This window comes from Pseudoliparis swirei, chromosome 9 (genome assembly GCF_029220125.1).
Source record: "Pseudoliparis swirei isolate HS2019 ecotype Mariana Trench chromosome 9, NWPU_hadal_v1, whole genome shotgun sequence".
Lineage (NCBI taxonomy): Eukaryota > Metazoa > Chordata > Actinopteri > Perciformes > Liparidae > Pseudoliparis > Pseudoliparis swirei.
In genome coordinates this window covers 20,057,231-20,072,737 of record NC_079396.1, presented here as the reverse complement: position 1 = coordinate 20,072,737, position 15,507 = coordinate 20,057,231, and the positions used below count along the sequence as shown (strand labels likewise).

Below are 15,507 nucleotides of genomic sequence, written 5' to 3'. Positions count from 1 at the left end.
GTTGTTGCTCATAAAACACGTCTATAACCATAAGTATATAACGCTACTTTTTGTCAGTGAAATCTTTTCAATCCAATATCAAATGACATGTTTTATCTGATATTATTGTTGTTGTTTTTTATCTTATTGTTGAATATTTCATTACATTGTATTGCTGTTTTCTATTTAATTGCCTCATTGCAGTCCTGAGAGGTTTTGCTCTTGGTTCAACCATGTAAAGCACTTAGAAACATTGTTTTGAGAAGTGATGCATTACCAAAGCGTATAACTGTTATTTAAACCATTAGTTTGGGGTGTCGCGTCCATTCCGCCTTGAAGTCTTGTGAGCTATTAAAAGCGGCTACGCTTCTATTTCTAGAGGGCACACGCCGCGCTGTGATTGGCTGACGGATCCATCAGTCACCGTGTCCTTGCCGCCTACTTCCGACCCGTTTGAGACGCAATACACTCTTCGTTTGTTGATGTCACTTGAGCATTAATTTGACCTGAATTCACAGGTATATTTTATTTAATTGTGTGTACATCTTCGTGTCGATTGCTGCGTTGATAACGTAAACTAATGTCTGCCACACAACTTCCGGTTAACGGCGAAGCTGAGCAGTAGCTATGCTAACGGGTTCTTTAGCTAGTCCGAGCTTGCTAACTAACAAAAAACTCGCTGAAGCTCTTCGGGGAGCAGAGCTGCTGACAGTGAGCTAGGAAGCTGTTGTTTTTTAGTCATAGCATGGGAATGAGTGGATAACCGTTGGCTGGCCTGCTTGGTGTAACTAGTCCGTGCTGTTGCAGGTGTGTTGGCTGTCTCTGATGTTTGGGGCTGCAGCGACAGGCCAATGGTGAGAACATGACTGTTGAGTAACACAGTTACTTTTTTCCGCTCAGTATGAACAGTGAGGAAGAGTTTTACGACGCTGAGACGGGTGAGACACCTCGACATGCAGCTCATATCGTTAATTGTACTTTCTTCTTGTGCTAAGTTGTTTTCCCTTTCTTCCCTTGCCCTCCTGTTGTCCCCATCAGGGCTGGAGTCAGATGATTCCTGTGAGGTCAGTTTTAAAGATGCGGTCGTGTTTGACAGTAAGCGGGTGACTGACGGCAGCAAACAGGAGAATGGAGTGTGGGAGCGCAGGTGAGCAATCATACAGAAGTGTGGTCTGTCTTTCTATATGCATGTTACCACATGACCACATATTCTCATGATCTAAAGCAGTTCATTAAGCATGCACTCTCATTCAGAAGCAGACGAGGCCATTGCAACCACAATATGATGCTGTTAGCTGGTGTGTGCACCTCCTGCAGAACATTTGGTGAAGCTAGTCAAGACTTTGTTTCAACTTTCAACGTTTCACTTTGAAAGATATCTGTATTTTAATGTAGTGTATTGTGAAAACAATATTCTGCCAGCTATTAACAGATACGGCTGTCAAAAGTGTTGTCTTAGTTCACATTCTTTTAATCTTATTTGGTCCAAATGTGTACCAGGAAAACCCTGCCTGCCGAAATGATCTCCAGACACAATTTCAGTGTGTGGAATATCCTGAAGAAATGCATTGGCATGGTGAGTCCTATCGGCTTCCAATTTGATCAGATTTTCTAAAATCACATTTTGCTATTAACACGCTGTTCTTCTAGGTCTAGTGTGACATGTTTTTTTGGGTTTAAAATTGAATATTTGCATGCTTCAGCTATAATTGCGCCGCTAGAAGACTTATCACGTCGAACTATTTTGCTCGGCTGGCTTGGAATTTTTTTTACAGGTTATCAAAGTACCAAAATAGCCTAAATGAACATCAGAAAACCAGGGATACAAAACGCATGTCCGACAGTATTTGGTGCATGAAGGTTAAATAATATGATGCATGAGATGTTTAAGTAAGCAATTTTGTACGACGGTGTTAATCCGATCTGTAGTTAAAATGCTTATTTATGTGTTCTGTTCTTTCATCTTTTCATGTGCTTATAGGAGCTGTCCAAAATAGCGATGCCGGTTGTGTTTAATGAGCCGCTGAGCTTCCTACAGAGAATCTCTGAGTACATGGAGCACACTCACCTCATCCACGAAGCCTGCAGTTTGTCTGACTCAATAGACAGAATGCAGGTACAAATAAAGGATTATCCTGAGAATGTGACCCAAAGATATGCAGCTTTTAAATCACACTGGACAGAGGAAACCTGGAAATCATCACATTTGAAAATCTAAAACAAGGAAATGTTTGGTGTTTTGCTTAAAAATGACTTGACGGGTTAATTTTCTATCAGTCAATGAACCGATCATTCTTTGCGGCTCTTCTCTGATTTGCTTCATCTCTCTGCAACAGGTTGTTGCTGCGTTTGCTGTTTCAGCTGTAGCATCTCAATGGGAAAGGACTGGAAAGCCATTTAATCCTTTACTAGGGGAGACCTATGAACTCACAAGGTATTATAGAAGACACTAGTGTCTTGATAGATGGAACCCAAAATGTTTCTTAACCCTTGTGTTGCCTTCGGGTCAATTTGACCCGATTCAATGTTTCACCCTCCTGTTACCTTTATATTTACTAACATATTTTACCCTTGAGGTCAATATGACCCCAGCTATTAAAATCTCCAGAAAATTATTAGAATTAATATTGTTTTCCAAGTTTAAGTGTGAGGTACTTTATGTGTGTTTGTTGACTCCCGAAAGAACACCGACATTAAACATTGAATCGGGTCAAATTGACCCGAAGGCAACACAAGGGTTAAATAATTTATGCAAGTTTTCAAACTCTTTTCTTCAGAGAGGACGAGGGATACAGGTTGATCTCGGAGCAGGTGAGCCACCACCCCCCCGTCAGTGCCTTCCATGCCCAGTCTCTGAAACAGGAGTTTGAATTTCACGGCACAATTTACCCAAAACTCAAGTTCTGGGGCAAAAGTGTGGAGGCTGAGCCCAAAGGCGTCATGACACTGGAGCTACTAAAGTGAGTATTTGTGCCTTTTTTATGTGTTAGGAGTAGCTTTATTGTGTTGGGGCTTTTTTGTATCTGATTGATTTGATTATTTGTCTGCATTTTTTCCAAAATTACTGTTCCTTTCTGAATTTCTCAGACACAAAGAAGTTTACACATGGACAAACCCAATGTGCTGTGTGCATAACATCATACTGGGAAAACTCTGGATTGAGCAATATGGAACGGTGGAGATAGTCAACCACAGGTATAGTGACAATTCTTTCACAATATTTAAACTGGTGCTATTTAAAAAAAAAATATATGTACTTTTAATTGATCAGGACTGGAGATAAGTGTGTGTTGAACTTCAAACCGTGTGGGATGTTTGGGAAAGAGCTGCACAAAGTCGAGGGTCATATCCAAGACAAAAGGTAAGGGCAAGATCACAGCAACACTGTTAATAACCATCTGTTGTGATTCATTTTCTCTGAACTGAATTGGATTCTCTTTGCTGTTGAACCAGTAAAAAGAAGCACAGAGTGATCTATGGAAAGTGGACAGAGTGCATGTACAGCATGGACCCCAAGGTGTACGAAGCACACAAGAAGTCAGACAAGAAGACGGGGGGAGACTCAAAAAAGCTGAAACCGGTGAGTGAGTACAGTCGATTCTGTTTTTCACTGATATCTGATCTGCTGCTTGACTTTGTCATTGACGTGTCTTTTCTGTCTTACAACCGGAAATAATCTGTCTCTCATCACTCTAAATTCTTTTCTCAAATGGTATCTTTTCCTTTCACAATAACATGCAGTGGCTTTAGTAAAAGGTACGCTAAAAGTGTATTTAATATCTGCAATGTGCTACTGCTGTTGTCTAGTTTGAGTTATGTTCAAAGTGTAGTGTATGATTAGATCATTGCCAGCACTAATCCATAATGTCTTGCAATGACATGCATTGTTGCTTGAGATACGTGTTGAATTTATGGCAACTGTAGTTCTGTGAATCAGCTGTTTGCACATGGACTGTCTGTACTGTCAGCTTCAGCTTGTTGGTCCACCTCTGATAATGTTATTTGTGTGTGTGTGTGTGTGTGTGTGTGTGTGTTTAGGGACATAGTTGTGAAGCTGAGGAGGCAGATGAGATGCCAGAAGTTCAAGAGACTGTGACTGCGATACCAGGAAGTGCCTTACTGTGGAGGATATTGCCGCGGCCTGCTGTTTCACCACAGGTGAAAATCTCTCACACACACATACATACACACACACACACACACACACACACACACACACACACACACTTAAGACACACAGAATATATGCACAACCGTTAAAGTTCTCCTGTAGGCTTCGCTTGCAAACAAACTTGACCAAAGCTTGTTGTGCTATCATTGAGGGCAGTTCCTTCCTCTCATAAAACATTTATCATGAATTTGTATAATTTATCATATCGATCCTGCTTGTTGACGTCTTTGTTTGCTAGCTTGCAGTTTACTTCTTTACATCTGTTTCTTAGCGCATCAGCAGGGTAGTGTGAAACCAGCTGCATTGTCACACAAGCATGAATAATGCAAACAACTGGGGCCCATTTATAGAAACACTGCTCGGGTATCGTCACCTGCATTTCTCGGGTTACCTTTTAACTTTAAGGCTGTGGCCGTTTAAGTGGGGAGGCAGTTGCTGTGACGATAGATGCTTTTGATATTGGAGTGAAAGGCTAGGTTTCTATTTCCCATCACATCAAATTAATTTATGTCTGCTGATTTAATCAGATCTTTATAATTAAGCACATAGTCAAACTTTTTTGTGGTATCTTTGTGCAGGTGCTTTGGTCTCAAATTATAATTCTTTAAAATGTGCCCATTTCCTTTTACCTCCAAAGGAATAGGTCATTAAAACTCAGTTTTGACACACCTCAGTAGCAAGATTGTTTACGGAAAAAAATATTTCTTCTGACAAAGTGGATGAGCAGAAGTAGTAGCCGTGCAGATTCTGGAAAGACTTGTTGTAGAATTCTTCTTTAAAAAAAAAAAAGATCAGGGTTTTGTCTCAAAAGTAGTAAAATATCTTAAGATTCTATGAATTAGCTGATTTAACAGTCTGCAAAATCACCTAATGAACAAAGAGTGTTGCTCTCTGTGTTTCCTTGTGTAGATGTATAACTTCACCAGCTTTGCCATGACACTAAACGAACTGGAGCCCGGCATGGAGAGACTACTGCCACCAACCGACTGCCGGCTGCGGCCCGACATCAGAGCCATGGAGAAAGGAGACATGGGTAACACAAACCTCACATGAACCTCCTGAGAGAAGCTGACTTCATTCCACACACGCACAACCCTCATATGATTTTGCATTGATTTTCATTCTTATTTCTGTTTTGTTTTTTTACAGACTCATCAAGTACAGAGAAAGAGCGGTTAGAGGAGAAACAAAGGGCCTCACGCAGGGAACGCTCTGTGGATGAGGAGTGGTCCACCAGGTGTGTGTGTGTGTGTGTGTGCTTGTCACAAATTTCAAGGTGTATTTTCAAGAGCTTGCAAATATAGCCCATCTCAGACATGCACTTTGTGACATAAATGTGATGGCAATGTACGCATGGCGGAATAACACCTGAGTCATTACATTATAGCCACAAATGTAACATTTCCATCACTAGTCTGAATTAGATGCTCTCATTTAATTAAAAAAAGGGACCACAACATTTATTACACTGAGAAAAATCTAATCTAATAAATTTATTATACCACAAATGAGTGATTGAGACAATTTCATGATGTTGAGGAGATTCTTCTCATGTCAAATCATCATGATTTTTCCCTGTACTGACTTTGTATTTATGAGTTTTCACTCATGCCAACAGTACAGATGGACTAATGAATGTCCGGGAGCCGCGACTCGCTAACATTCACTATCAAACCAACATCCAGCAAGGCGCCGCATTGGCCGTCACAGACATGCCAACGTACATTCCTGGTAAATTGTCATTTGAAAGTTGTATTTGTAATATTTTACCTCAACAGTTGCCACAAAAGATAAAATAGATGCTGCCTTTTTACAGACTTGTAAACCATGTCTCTGGTTGTTATAAACCATTCAGAGTTTTGATATCTGATAAACCTCTAAACACATGTTTCTGTTCATCAAACTGGACTTCCTGGGTCAAATTGCATTGTCTGATATCTTTTGAACAAAACAAGCTAATTGTGATCCAAATTTAGGGTGGTTTTATATAATTGTGAACGGCATAATTCACTCACCGATGCTAAATAACAATTTTAAAAACCAATGAGAAGATGTATTTCGAGAGAAGAAGGTCCTTCGTGTTCACAATAGTTGTGAGAAAGGCTTCAACTGCGAAATAAGTTCATGTTTATGTCAAGTCACCTTTGAGTGAATGATAAGAAAAGCCAGCAATGCTACATATTTCAATGGCCTCATACAGCCTGGATATCTGCCGTGTTAAATACATAATTGGAGAGACTACACAACTCGCATCATCACAGTCTCACTAGAATACAAACGCCTCATCGTGCAGAAGCCGTTTCTCACTCCTCTCCAGCAGAAGAAGCTCCTCGGAACATCGCTTCGATCGAGGATCGTACATCCCTCATGTAATATTTCCTTTAACCCTGTCATTTAAACGAGATCCTGCATGTTTCATGTGTCTCCAGGTGGTTTCAGCAGGGAACAAACCCTCACACTGGAGCTGAGGATTGGCTGTACAAGGGTGGATATTTTGACAGGAATTACACGGACTGTCCCAGCATTTTTTGACCCAGGAGGGGGTGTTCAGTTTCAAGATCTCCTCACCGCTCTGATAGGATTCACTTTATTTCTCTGCATCACTCGTTTGTGTCTTTGTGATGTCCAGACACTCACAGGTACTGTGTCTTTGTTTCAGTCCATAAAAAGCTGACATCAAAATGTTATCGGACAGTTTATCAGATTAGTACTGACTGGAATGAGAAATGTCATTATGAATTTTAGGGTTTTTAGAATGTACTTAATGTAAATGTTGACATCTTTATATGCCCTAATCAAGACAATAATTGTCCACATATGTTACTGATTTGTCTGGGTTTTTAATTCAGTTGCGTGTGTGTGTGTGTGTTGCAGGACACCATGCTGGCTTCTAGAGGCTATATCCTCAGTTTTAGTTCAGGTATCCAACTGTTATCCTACCTGAAGACATACCACACACACTTGTCCTGTTGCATTCAAATATCAGGGGTTATTTAAACATCTGCGACTTAAAAAATATATATAACCTATTTGAATATTAGATATGCATTTTAGTTTCCTGTGAACCTCCATGAAATGTTACAAGTGATACATTTACCATGAATAGAGACTTACAGTAGAGATGAAAGCTGCTTATATCCACGTTTACCGTCACAGTAAACATATTGTTGATACATTATATTGTCCACTGTAACATAGATAATGTGTATGATAATTGGAGCATGCATGTTCACCAATATGATTATTTACACAATGTTAAAGCCATAAAAACGTTTTCCTGGACTAAGTCTAATACTGTAAATGGATTCACATAAAACGTTAAAGCAACGGATGAAGAGGATTTCTGTTTACAGCAGGAGGTTTTCAAAGTGTGGCACTGAAAGAACCATACAATCAAAACAATATTCATGTTAATGTATTTTTAAAACGGTTATTAATATTATTTGTCTTAAGACAAACTAACTAAACAAGACGTATATTGTTTCCCAGGGGTCAGTTGGGTAGTTGGCTGTTTTTTGTTTATTTGAGTAAGTTTTGCACCATTAAAAGTTTGCCAAATTAGCTATTAGCATTTCCTGTTTGGAATGTGCCCATCAAACGTACAAAGGACTAGGAAGACTGATACTGAAGAAATGTTTAAAAAAAATTCATTCTCAGGCACGTCCTGAAGATATAAATAGTCTTTGATTTCGATTATTGCTAAGAGGATTTTTAAGGGTTTATTTATATATTAATAATGAAGTCAAGCCGAATCTAAAAATGTGTTACACATTTTGTGAGTTGTGACTGATGTCTCTCCGTCTGCCCTGTCGAGGCACAGCTCGAAAACCTCTTGTATTAAGAGAACGCTGTGTCACACGGAGGGATTACTGATTATTATGATAATTGCCATTTGTCTTCACACATGAACCTCTCAGTGATAGCTGTGGTTTTTTGAGAAAGGAAAGGGAAAAAAACAGGACCCTGTAGCCATTATAAATCTATGCAAAAAAGATCCATCCAGTGCCCTCCAGAAATGTGAAAAATGAAACCCTTCCTTAAGGTGGAGCCGTTGTGCGCTTGAGAGGCAGCAGTTATGAATGTTGTGTGCTGCTGAGATAACGCGTACATCCATCCATACATAGTTCTATATAGATGCTCATTTGTGTTTCAAGGCACTAACATTGCATAAGCTGCACATGTGAACTCTCTGTCCAATGCACATGTTGTACAGTGAATATATATTCTCCATCATGTCTTCCCCCAGCTTGTCGACTTTCCTCTGAATTCAAAGCACTTTGCCCGCAGACACCCAGAGGTGCGGGTTCGCTCCGATGGTTCTTCTGATCTCGCTCTGTTTGCCTTCTTGTGCCATCTAGCATATATTTGCAAATGTTTACATTGTATGTTCATTCCCTCCCATACTGTCACCCACAGACAACCATATGCATATTTGAGAAATAAATGATGGACTATTGACATTACCAGCCCTGCTGTTGTTTAAACACTCACTTCATTGTGTGTGTGTGTGTGTGTGTGTGGGGACACTGGTCGTTCTCAAATAAAAGGTCACAAGATTATCTAAAGGATGTTGCTCCTACAAAACATTTTAAGGTATTATGTATGTACTCCTTTACCTATGCTAGGTTAGAAGTATTGTGACAAGTAATAGTCTTGCATTAAAAATTGTACTTGGGTATAAATACAAAGGTAATAGGAACACAATATATTAACAGTATCCAAAGTAAAAGTGCTTATTATGCAGATTACCCATTTCAAAATTATATTTTTGAATTATGAATGTTCATATCCCTTGAATGTTTTATATGTTGACGGTGGAGATCATTTAAATTACTGTATATACTACTGTGTAGCTTAGTCAAATAATGCATACTTATTTGTTCTTTAATATATAGTTTGAAATTTAAATACATTTTTTTTAAATGTAGATGGACTACAAAAAGTACAATAGTTCCCTCTTGTTGAATTGTTCTAGTATAACATGGAAATACTCAAGTACTCCAAAACTATATGCAGTACTTTCCATCACTGGTTGTTACTGACAGCCTTTCAAACTCGATCAAAGGGATTCACAATCTAGAAAAAACTCAAAAGTTATTCTTAATAGTTTACAACTGATTCATATCATATTTGATTCAGTAACCATTAATGAAGGCTTTAGTTTACAATTGAAATGTCCATTAAAAGACGTCTAATTAGAAAGTAGTTTAGTCTCTGATGCATGTGTATAGAAATAGGTCCAGTACTAGAAACTGGATGTGTTGTGTCATCTCAACCTAACATGCGCGCGGAGCGTTAAAGACGCGTTACTGACACACGGTTCGACCAATCACAGTGAAGCCCCGGCGCCAGCCAGCCAATAAGGATAATCTTCAGTGTGTTAGCCTGTTCTCCGGCTGAACGACTTTTCACTGGGTACATGTAAGTATACGCATCTTATTTTCTCACATGTTTAAAAAATTAGGAACATATAAACCAGATGGGTTTTAATCCCCGTGTGTGAATTGTAAAACTGAAGCTGCGTCGTGATCTCGTCGAGCTGAAATGGTGGCTTGCTAACAGCGGCACAGGATGCAGAGTCATCAGTGGCTGCTGCAGTAACGTTAGCTGGCTTATAATGGGAGCACTGGGGGTAGCTTTGTTCTATGTTTCGTATTAAATCGGAGTCTTTATTATAACCTGTGTCTAATGTAGTCATGTGGTATGATGGCAGAGGAGAGCCGAACTATCCCCTGGAAGGAAATTGCAAAAATAATAGCTTTACGTGAAATGGGTTCGAATTTGTTTTTGGATGAATGTGTAACCAGTATATTTAAAATATACTTAATTTAATCTGCTGGATATTGGGTTCATTGGGAGAGTGAGATACAGCAGGAAAAAGACAATCTCGTATTTCCTGCAGGTTAATATCTGGGACTACACGGCACTTAATTTCGAACATAAATCCTGATTTTATTTGAAAGGTTTTTTCTCTTTATATTATTTTTCTTGTCTTTACAGTTTTTATTTACATTTTCTCTTCCACCAAAATACCCAGGCAAATTCCTTTTATGTAAAAAACTCAAATAAGAAATCCTAATGATCATACTCCATGTGCGTGTATAACTGTCTTTTCTCCTCTCTGTCCTCCCTGCAGCAGTCTGTCCTCTTCATCATGGCGTCTGGAGCTTTGTTCCCCAGCATGGCGTCTGGGTCCCGCGGCTCCTCCAGCAAGTACCTGGTGGAGTTTCGGGCAGGTAAAATGACCATGAAAGGCAGCACGGTGACCCCTGACAAGCGCAAAGGTCAGGTGTACATCCAGCAGACCGACGACTCCCTCATCCACTTCTGCTGGAAGGATCGGACGACCGGGAACGTGGATGATGTATGCGACGCTGTCTGCATGAAACAAAGGCTCCACCTGGGTTTATTATTATTATTATTATTATTATTATTGACACCTTTTCATGTTCTGATTTAGGATCTGATCATCTTTCCTGATGACTGTGAGTTCAAACGAGTGAGCCAGTGCACCACCGGACGGGTCTATGTGCTGAAGTTCAAAGCCGGCTCCAAAAGACTCTTCTTCTGGATTCAGGTATGAAGCACAACGACCGGCTACACTTTTCTTAAAAGACACAAATATGAAAGTAAATGTACAAAAGATGCACTTTTACACGTCAATGCAATTTCGTTCTTTCTGTCCAAGCACATGGGAGTTAAATGCAGAGGTCAAATTCAATGAATTGTGATCAAGTATACAGTTGATTGAGCATTTATCGTACTTAAGTCGTTGGGAAGAAATTAGCAAGGATACAGAATATCGTCAGCCCTGTCTTTTAAACGCATGAAAGTTGAACAAACTCGTAATGCATCTTTCCAAGTGATTTCAAATGAACAGAAAGAAGACAAGAACATACTGCTATTATTTATTTATTAACAATATAACATATAGAAACACAAGTAGATCAATCAAGTAGTAGAATTTCTGAATTAATGAAGTGTTAAAAACGTCATTAGTGAGCCAGTGCGCCTGAGCATTTAGTTTTTCTGCTCTCAGGAGCCAAAGACTGACAAGGATGAGGAGCACTGCCGCAAAGTGAACGAGTTTCTCAACAACCCTCCGATGCCTGGCGCTCTCGGGAGTGTCGGCAGCGGAGGACACGACCTGTCCGCTCTGGGAGGTAACGGATGCTCGCCGTATAGTTTTCCTGTAAAGCCACAAGAAGCTACCGTCAGAAAAAAATCTAAAAAGTGATGTTAATCACTGTATTGTATGTCAACTGTTCATTTTTTTTTCCCATGTAAAGGGGAGGGTGGTCTGCAGAGCCTTCTGGGTAACATGAGCCACAACCAGCTCATGCAGCTCATTGGACCAACTGGACTGGGGGGGATCGGTACGTACCGACATGCTCATGAGACGAAAGAGGGGATCATCTTGGTGAATGCCGCTTCGTGCTCTCGGGAGAATGACGTGGCTGATGCTCTCTGAACAACAGGTGGTCTCGGGGCTCTGGCCGGTCCCGGATTGGCCAACCTCCTGGGGGGCGGCGGCGGTAGCAGCAGCAGCAGCAGCAGCAGCAGCAGTGTTCCCGCAGCCAGTAACTCCTCCACAAGGTTTCCGATTCTGTTTAACATCGACGGATTGTAACAGTCTGATGTCTAAAGCAGCGGCTGGCTGTGGACTTTGTATTTTTTGGCCTACTTTGTTGTTTGTTGGCAGAATTTGTTCACGACTGCCGGTAAACAAGGGAGACGTGATGTGTGACGGACGGGACGAAGGACAGAATCACGGAATCGGTTGTTCTGAAACACAAACTGTAAACATACGGTTTTAGTATAACCGATACAAATTGTGAGCACAAGGTCCTGGAGTATAATGTTTCTCTGGGGCTGCAACGGACCATTAGTCACGTTATTGATTAATCCGCTGATTCATTCTATATGAATTGATGAATCGGTCCAGGGTTACGTTTCCTTGTTTTGTCGGACCAACAGTCCCAAACTCAACATATTTAGTTTTCTATTATAAGACTAATTCTGCAACTCATCACATTTTAGAAGCAAGAACAAGGAAACAACGGAAAACCCGTTTTTCGGTTGCAGTTCCACTCTTAAAAGAAATGACTTCATAGTATCTCGTTTACTTTCTGTTGATCGTCTAATTTATCAATTTTAAATGCATCAGAAGACAAAGTAGTCCCAAGTGGCGACTGGAGGAACTTGTTATCAGGTTGTTGTTATTGCTGATGGTGATAAACAAATATCCCAGGCTGAGATGTATGAGTATCTCACGTTGACTTTGTGATCTCTTTCTCTCTCCTCTCAGTCCGTCCACAGCCGTCACCCCCACCTCCACCTCCACCTCTGCTACCAGTCGGCTCGACTCCACCCCGGTGCCGACCACCCCCATCACTCCCTCTGCCACCTCAGAGGCCTCCCCCACAGCCACCACCCCCTCCACCCCTGCCGTTTCCTCTGTGGCGGCGGGGGCAGCTAACCCCGCACAGCCCATCCAGCTGAGCGACCTGCAGAGCATCCTGGCCACCATGAATGTGCCCGCCAGCGAACAAGGAGGTGAGGAAGCAAGCGAGCGAGAACCACGTAATTATTATGCCAATGTTGTGTCTCGCCAGTAATTATGCAGCAAAGAAATATCACTGCGAATGCAACCGTCTGTGCAATACTGTGTGATTTTAACATGAAAACTATCATTTGCAAACTGCAGTCCGTTGCCGTTTTCTAATTTTACTTTGCTACTCTATATTAGGCACGACTATCCTGTTTCATGGACACTTTTTATTCACATCGCCTACAGATTCACATAAAAAAACTGGAGAATACTGAAGGAGCAGAACAAGATAAACCCACTGACCACTTCCTGCTTTGTGACTGCAGAGACAAACACCTGGCAAAATACTCCTAACTGCTCCTGTGGCCCCTCCCACTGCAGTGTGTGTCTCCAGGACCACGTTTAGCCGTGAGGTCACCGCACGGCGACTCTCAAGACAGACGTGAAAACTTAACCAGACAAACACTTTCAGGGCTGGAAAACGCTGACGGGAACATTTTACTCCACAAAAGTAAATTTTTGTGACGATACTACTATTACTTGAGAACGCTTTTAAATGCAGGACTTGGACTGCAGTATTTCCCCCGTGTGTTATCGCTACTGTGACATGTTCCTCAAGTAAATGATCTGAATACTTTATTCTCCACCGTATTATACATGTTGTCTAAAGCGAGTTAATTTCTGAAAGCTCCATGACTCCATTGGCTGCGATTGAAAACAAGTGGACGTAACTCTGATGTCAGGTCAACATTCAGGGGTTTGAATGCTCACCGTCTGAAGTGTATAATCCCTACAGATGGACTAGGATTGGACAAGAGTTTCACCTTCAGACTCACATACCCAACTAAGCACTCTAATAAAACTGAAGAAGTAGTGATTAGTCGCTCAGGACATCTGGAGACCCTTGAGAGTCACCAGTCAGTGGGGATGTTTGTCACCTGCAGTGGACCTCGCCAGCGTCCTGACCCCCGAGATCATGGCGCCCATCCTCGTCAACCCCGAGGTGCAGGAGAGGTTGACGCCTTATCTGCCGTCCGGAGAGTCCCTGCCTCAGAGCACGGAGGAGCTCCACAACACGCTCAGCTCGCCGCAGTTTCAGCAGGTAACGTGTTTAGAATTAGTTTGGAAATCATTAGAACGTTCCTTCATTCTGGGAATGTTGATATTCAAAGTCGATACGAACATGTTGTTTTCCTGTTTCCTCATTTGTCGTTAAACGCCACCCTGATATCCAAATTATCGTTATTATTATTATTAGGCTTATCGAATCTCTAGTGTGTCCTCTTCTTAGCAGGATTCTGGAATATTTGTTATCTAGTATCTCGTTGTTTATTAATCTGGGTGTTAATGGTCTCCCTGCAGGCCATGAGCATGTTCAGCTCCGCCCTGGCCTCCGGGCAGTTGGGGCCTCTGATGAACCAGTTCGGTTTGCCGGCTGAGGCGGTGGAAGCAGCCAACAAAGGAGGTCAGTGTGTTGCCCACGGCGAGAAGAGAAAACTGTAACTGTTTGTTTCACTGCTAGAGAACACATGTAGAGTGTACGAGACACGGGGAACTGGAACACTTTAATCTTTTTTTAAATCGTGCTGGAATGTAACAAAGTCCAAATTTACGTAAGTTGTTGAGTGTTTCCTGTGGTGGAAGAATTATTCAGATCCTTTACTCGGGTAAAAGTACTAATGTCACACTATGAAAATACTCCACTACAAGTAAAAGTCCTGTATTCAAACCCTCAGTAAGGATGCCTACCATCAGAAGGGAACGGTTCCATTCCACTGTGATCCCTGTCGGTGATTTACTTTTATACTGTTATTAATACACAAAACAAATCATCTTGGGTGTAAGTCACTGAGTATTTCTAAATTGTGCTACCTAATACTTTTTTCTACTTCACCAAAAAACTCCATTCCTCCTCAACTCTGCTACAGCCTTAAAATGCTTTCATACTAATGTACGAATACTAATTATTGTAATGCTATAATATACATTAGTTGTGGCAGAGGACATTTTTTTACTTCTATATCACACTATTCATGCAATTACCTTTGTATGACTCACTGATGACACTTTTTCTATATATTGTACTTTTTAAACAATTTGACATGCTATTACTTTTTTATAACTCGTTTTCAACATGCGATAACTTTAACTGTCATATTATACTATGACTTTTTTGGAAGTCCTATCCTTTGACATTTTACAGTGTCAAAAAAACTTAAAATAAAATGTTTTTCAACATGCTGAATTACTTTAGTTGACTTTCAACATACTATGACTTTTCTTAAAACAAATATAAACTTGCTATACTCACTACATATTTTTGGCATACTATACTGTGGCTTGCATTGAATGCTACTATATTTTAAGACTCAACATTTAATCTCCAAAAAAAAATATTTCGCCTAATTGCAGCAATATTTTTATGGACATTTCTGACGTAGATGTCGAGGCTTTTGCCAAAGCCATGGAGACGAAGTCGGACCAGGATGGAGACTCCAAAGAGAAGAAGGACGACGATGAAGACATGAGTCTGGACTAAGAATTCTTAAAGTTAATTATTTAAGGTATTTATTTAGCTGCTTCAAGCGTTCTGTAACTATTCAACATGAAGGATAAAGATTGTGGCTCGTATAGTGGAGAATGTCACTAAGACTCCTCCCTTGATGGTAATGCCGTGTTCCTCCTCCAACAGTGTTATTAAAACTGAGAATATGGAACCAGCTGTAGTAAAATTATTAAACATTTTGAGCTGTCTTGTGTTTATTCTCATAACTTTGCCCAGAGAAGATAAACTGCTACATATGAT

The 15,507-nt window shown here is 40.7% G+C and overlaps 2 protein-coding genes across 9 annotated transcripts; both read left to right on the top strand.

Annotated features, from left to right (window-relative positions):
• The first annotated feature begins 417 nt into the window (after nucleotides 1-417).
• Nucleotides 418-8,613, top strand: LOC130199825 (oxysterol-binding protein-related protein 2-like). Of its 7 annotated transcripts, XM_056423624.1 has the most exons (16): nucleotides 418-497; nucleotides 787-917; nucleotides 1,018-1,126; nucleotides 1,480-1,555; nucleotides 1,961-2,095; nucleotides 2,316-2,413; nucleotides 2,757-2,939; nucleotides 3,067-3,174; nucleotides 3,251-3,340; nucleotides 3,433-3,559; nucleotides 4,018-4,137; nucleotides 5,060-5,183; nucleotides 5,300-5,387; nucleotides 5,769-5,881; nucleotides 6,580-6,789; nucleotides 7,025-8,613. In XM_056423624.1, exons 2-16 carry the CDS (start codon nucleotides 881-883, stop codon nucleotides 7,042-7,044), a joined length of 1,638 nt encoding a protein of 545 aa, XP_056279599.1. In that variant the 5' UTR covers nucleotides 418-497; nucleotides 787-880; the 3' UTR covers nucleotides 7,045-8,613. The 7 variants fall into 7 exon arrangements, with proteins under 7 accessions (XP_056279599.1, XP_056279597.1, XP_056279603.1 ...); XM_056423622.1 differs by having other exon boundaries at nucleotides 6,580-8,613; XM_056423623.1 differs by having other exon boundaries at nucleotides 431-497; nucleotides 880-917; nucleotides 6,580-8,613.
• Nucleotides 8,614-9,501: 888 nt separating this feature from the next.
• On the top strand, nucleotides 9,502-15,454 carry LOC130199207 (proteasomal ubiquitin receptor ADRM1-like). 2 transcript variants are annotated; one of them, XM_056422501.1, is made up of 10 exons: nucleotides 9,502-9,571; nucleotides 10,287-10,514; nucleotides 10,611-10,727; nucleotides 11,190-11,313; nucleotides 11,440-11,526; nucleotides 11,629-11,746; nucleotides 12,459-12,706; nucleotides 13,646-13,803; nucleotides 14,064-14,166; nucleotides 15,143-15,454. In XM_056422501.1, exons 2-10 carry the CDS (start codon nucleotides 10,305-10,307, stop codon nucleotides 15,238-15,240), a joined length of 1,263 nt encoding a protein of 420 aa, XP_056278476.1. In that variant the 5' UTR covers nucleotides 9,502-9,571; nucleotides 10,287-10,304; the 3' UTR covers nucleotides 15,241-15,454. The 2 variants fall into 2 exon arrangements, with proteins under 2 accessions (XP_056278476.1, XP_056278475.1); XM_056422500.1 differs by having other exon boundaries at nucleotides 12,459-12,733.
• Nucleotides 15,455-15,507: the final 53 nt, after the last annotated feature.

What these genes read in the sequence shown, in the direction of transcription:
- LOC130199825 (XM_056423622.1), top strand. Translation starts at nt 881, where the DNA reads ATGAACAGTGAGGAAGAGTTTTACGACGCTGAGACGG. An exon ending in ACTCAAAAAAGCTGAAACCG is followed by an intron (nt 3,560 to 4,017) that starts GTGAGTGAGTAC and finishes GTGTGTGTTTAG; the next exon opens with GGACATAGTTGTGAAGCTGA. An exon ending in GATGAGGAGTGGTCCACCAG is followed by an intron (nt 5,388 to 5,768) that starts GTGTGTGTGTGT and finishes TCATGCCAACAG; the next exon opens with TACAGATGGACTAATGAATG.
- LOC130199207 (XM_056422500.1), top strand. Translation starts at nt 10,305, where the DNA reads ATGGCGTCTGGAGCTTTGTTCCCCAGCATGGCGTCTGGGTCCCGCGGC. An exon ending in GACTCTTCTTCTGGATTCAG is followed by an intron (nt 10,728 to 11,189) that starts GTATGAAGCACA and finishes TTCTGCTCTCAG; the next exon opens with GAGCCAAAGACTGACAAGGA. An exon ending in AGCAAGCGAGCGAGAACCAC is followed by an intron (nt 12,734 to 13,645) that starts GTAATTATTATG and finishes TGTCACCTGCAG; the next exon opens with TGGACCTCGCCAGCGTCCTG.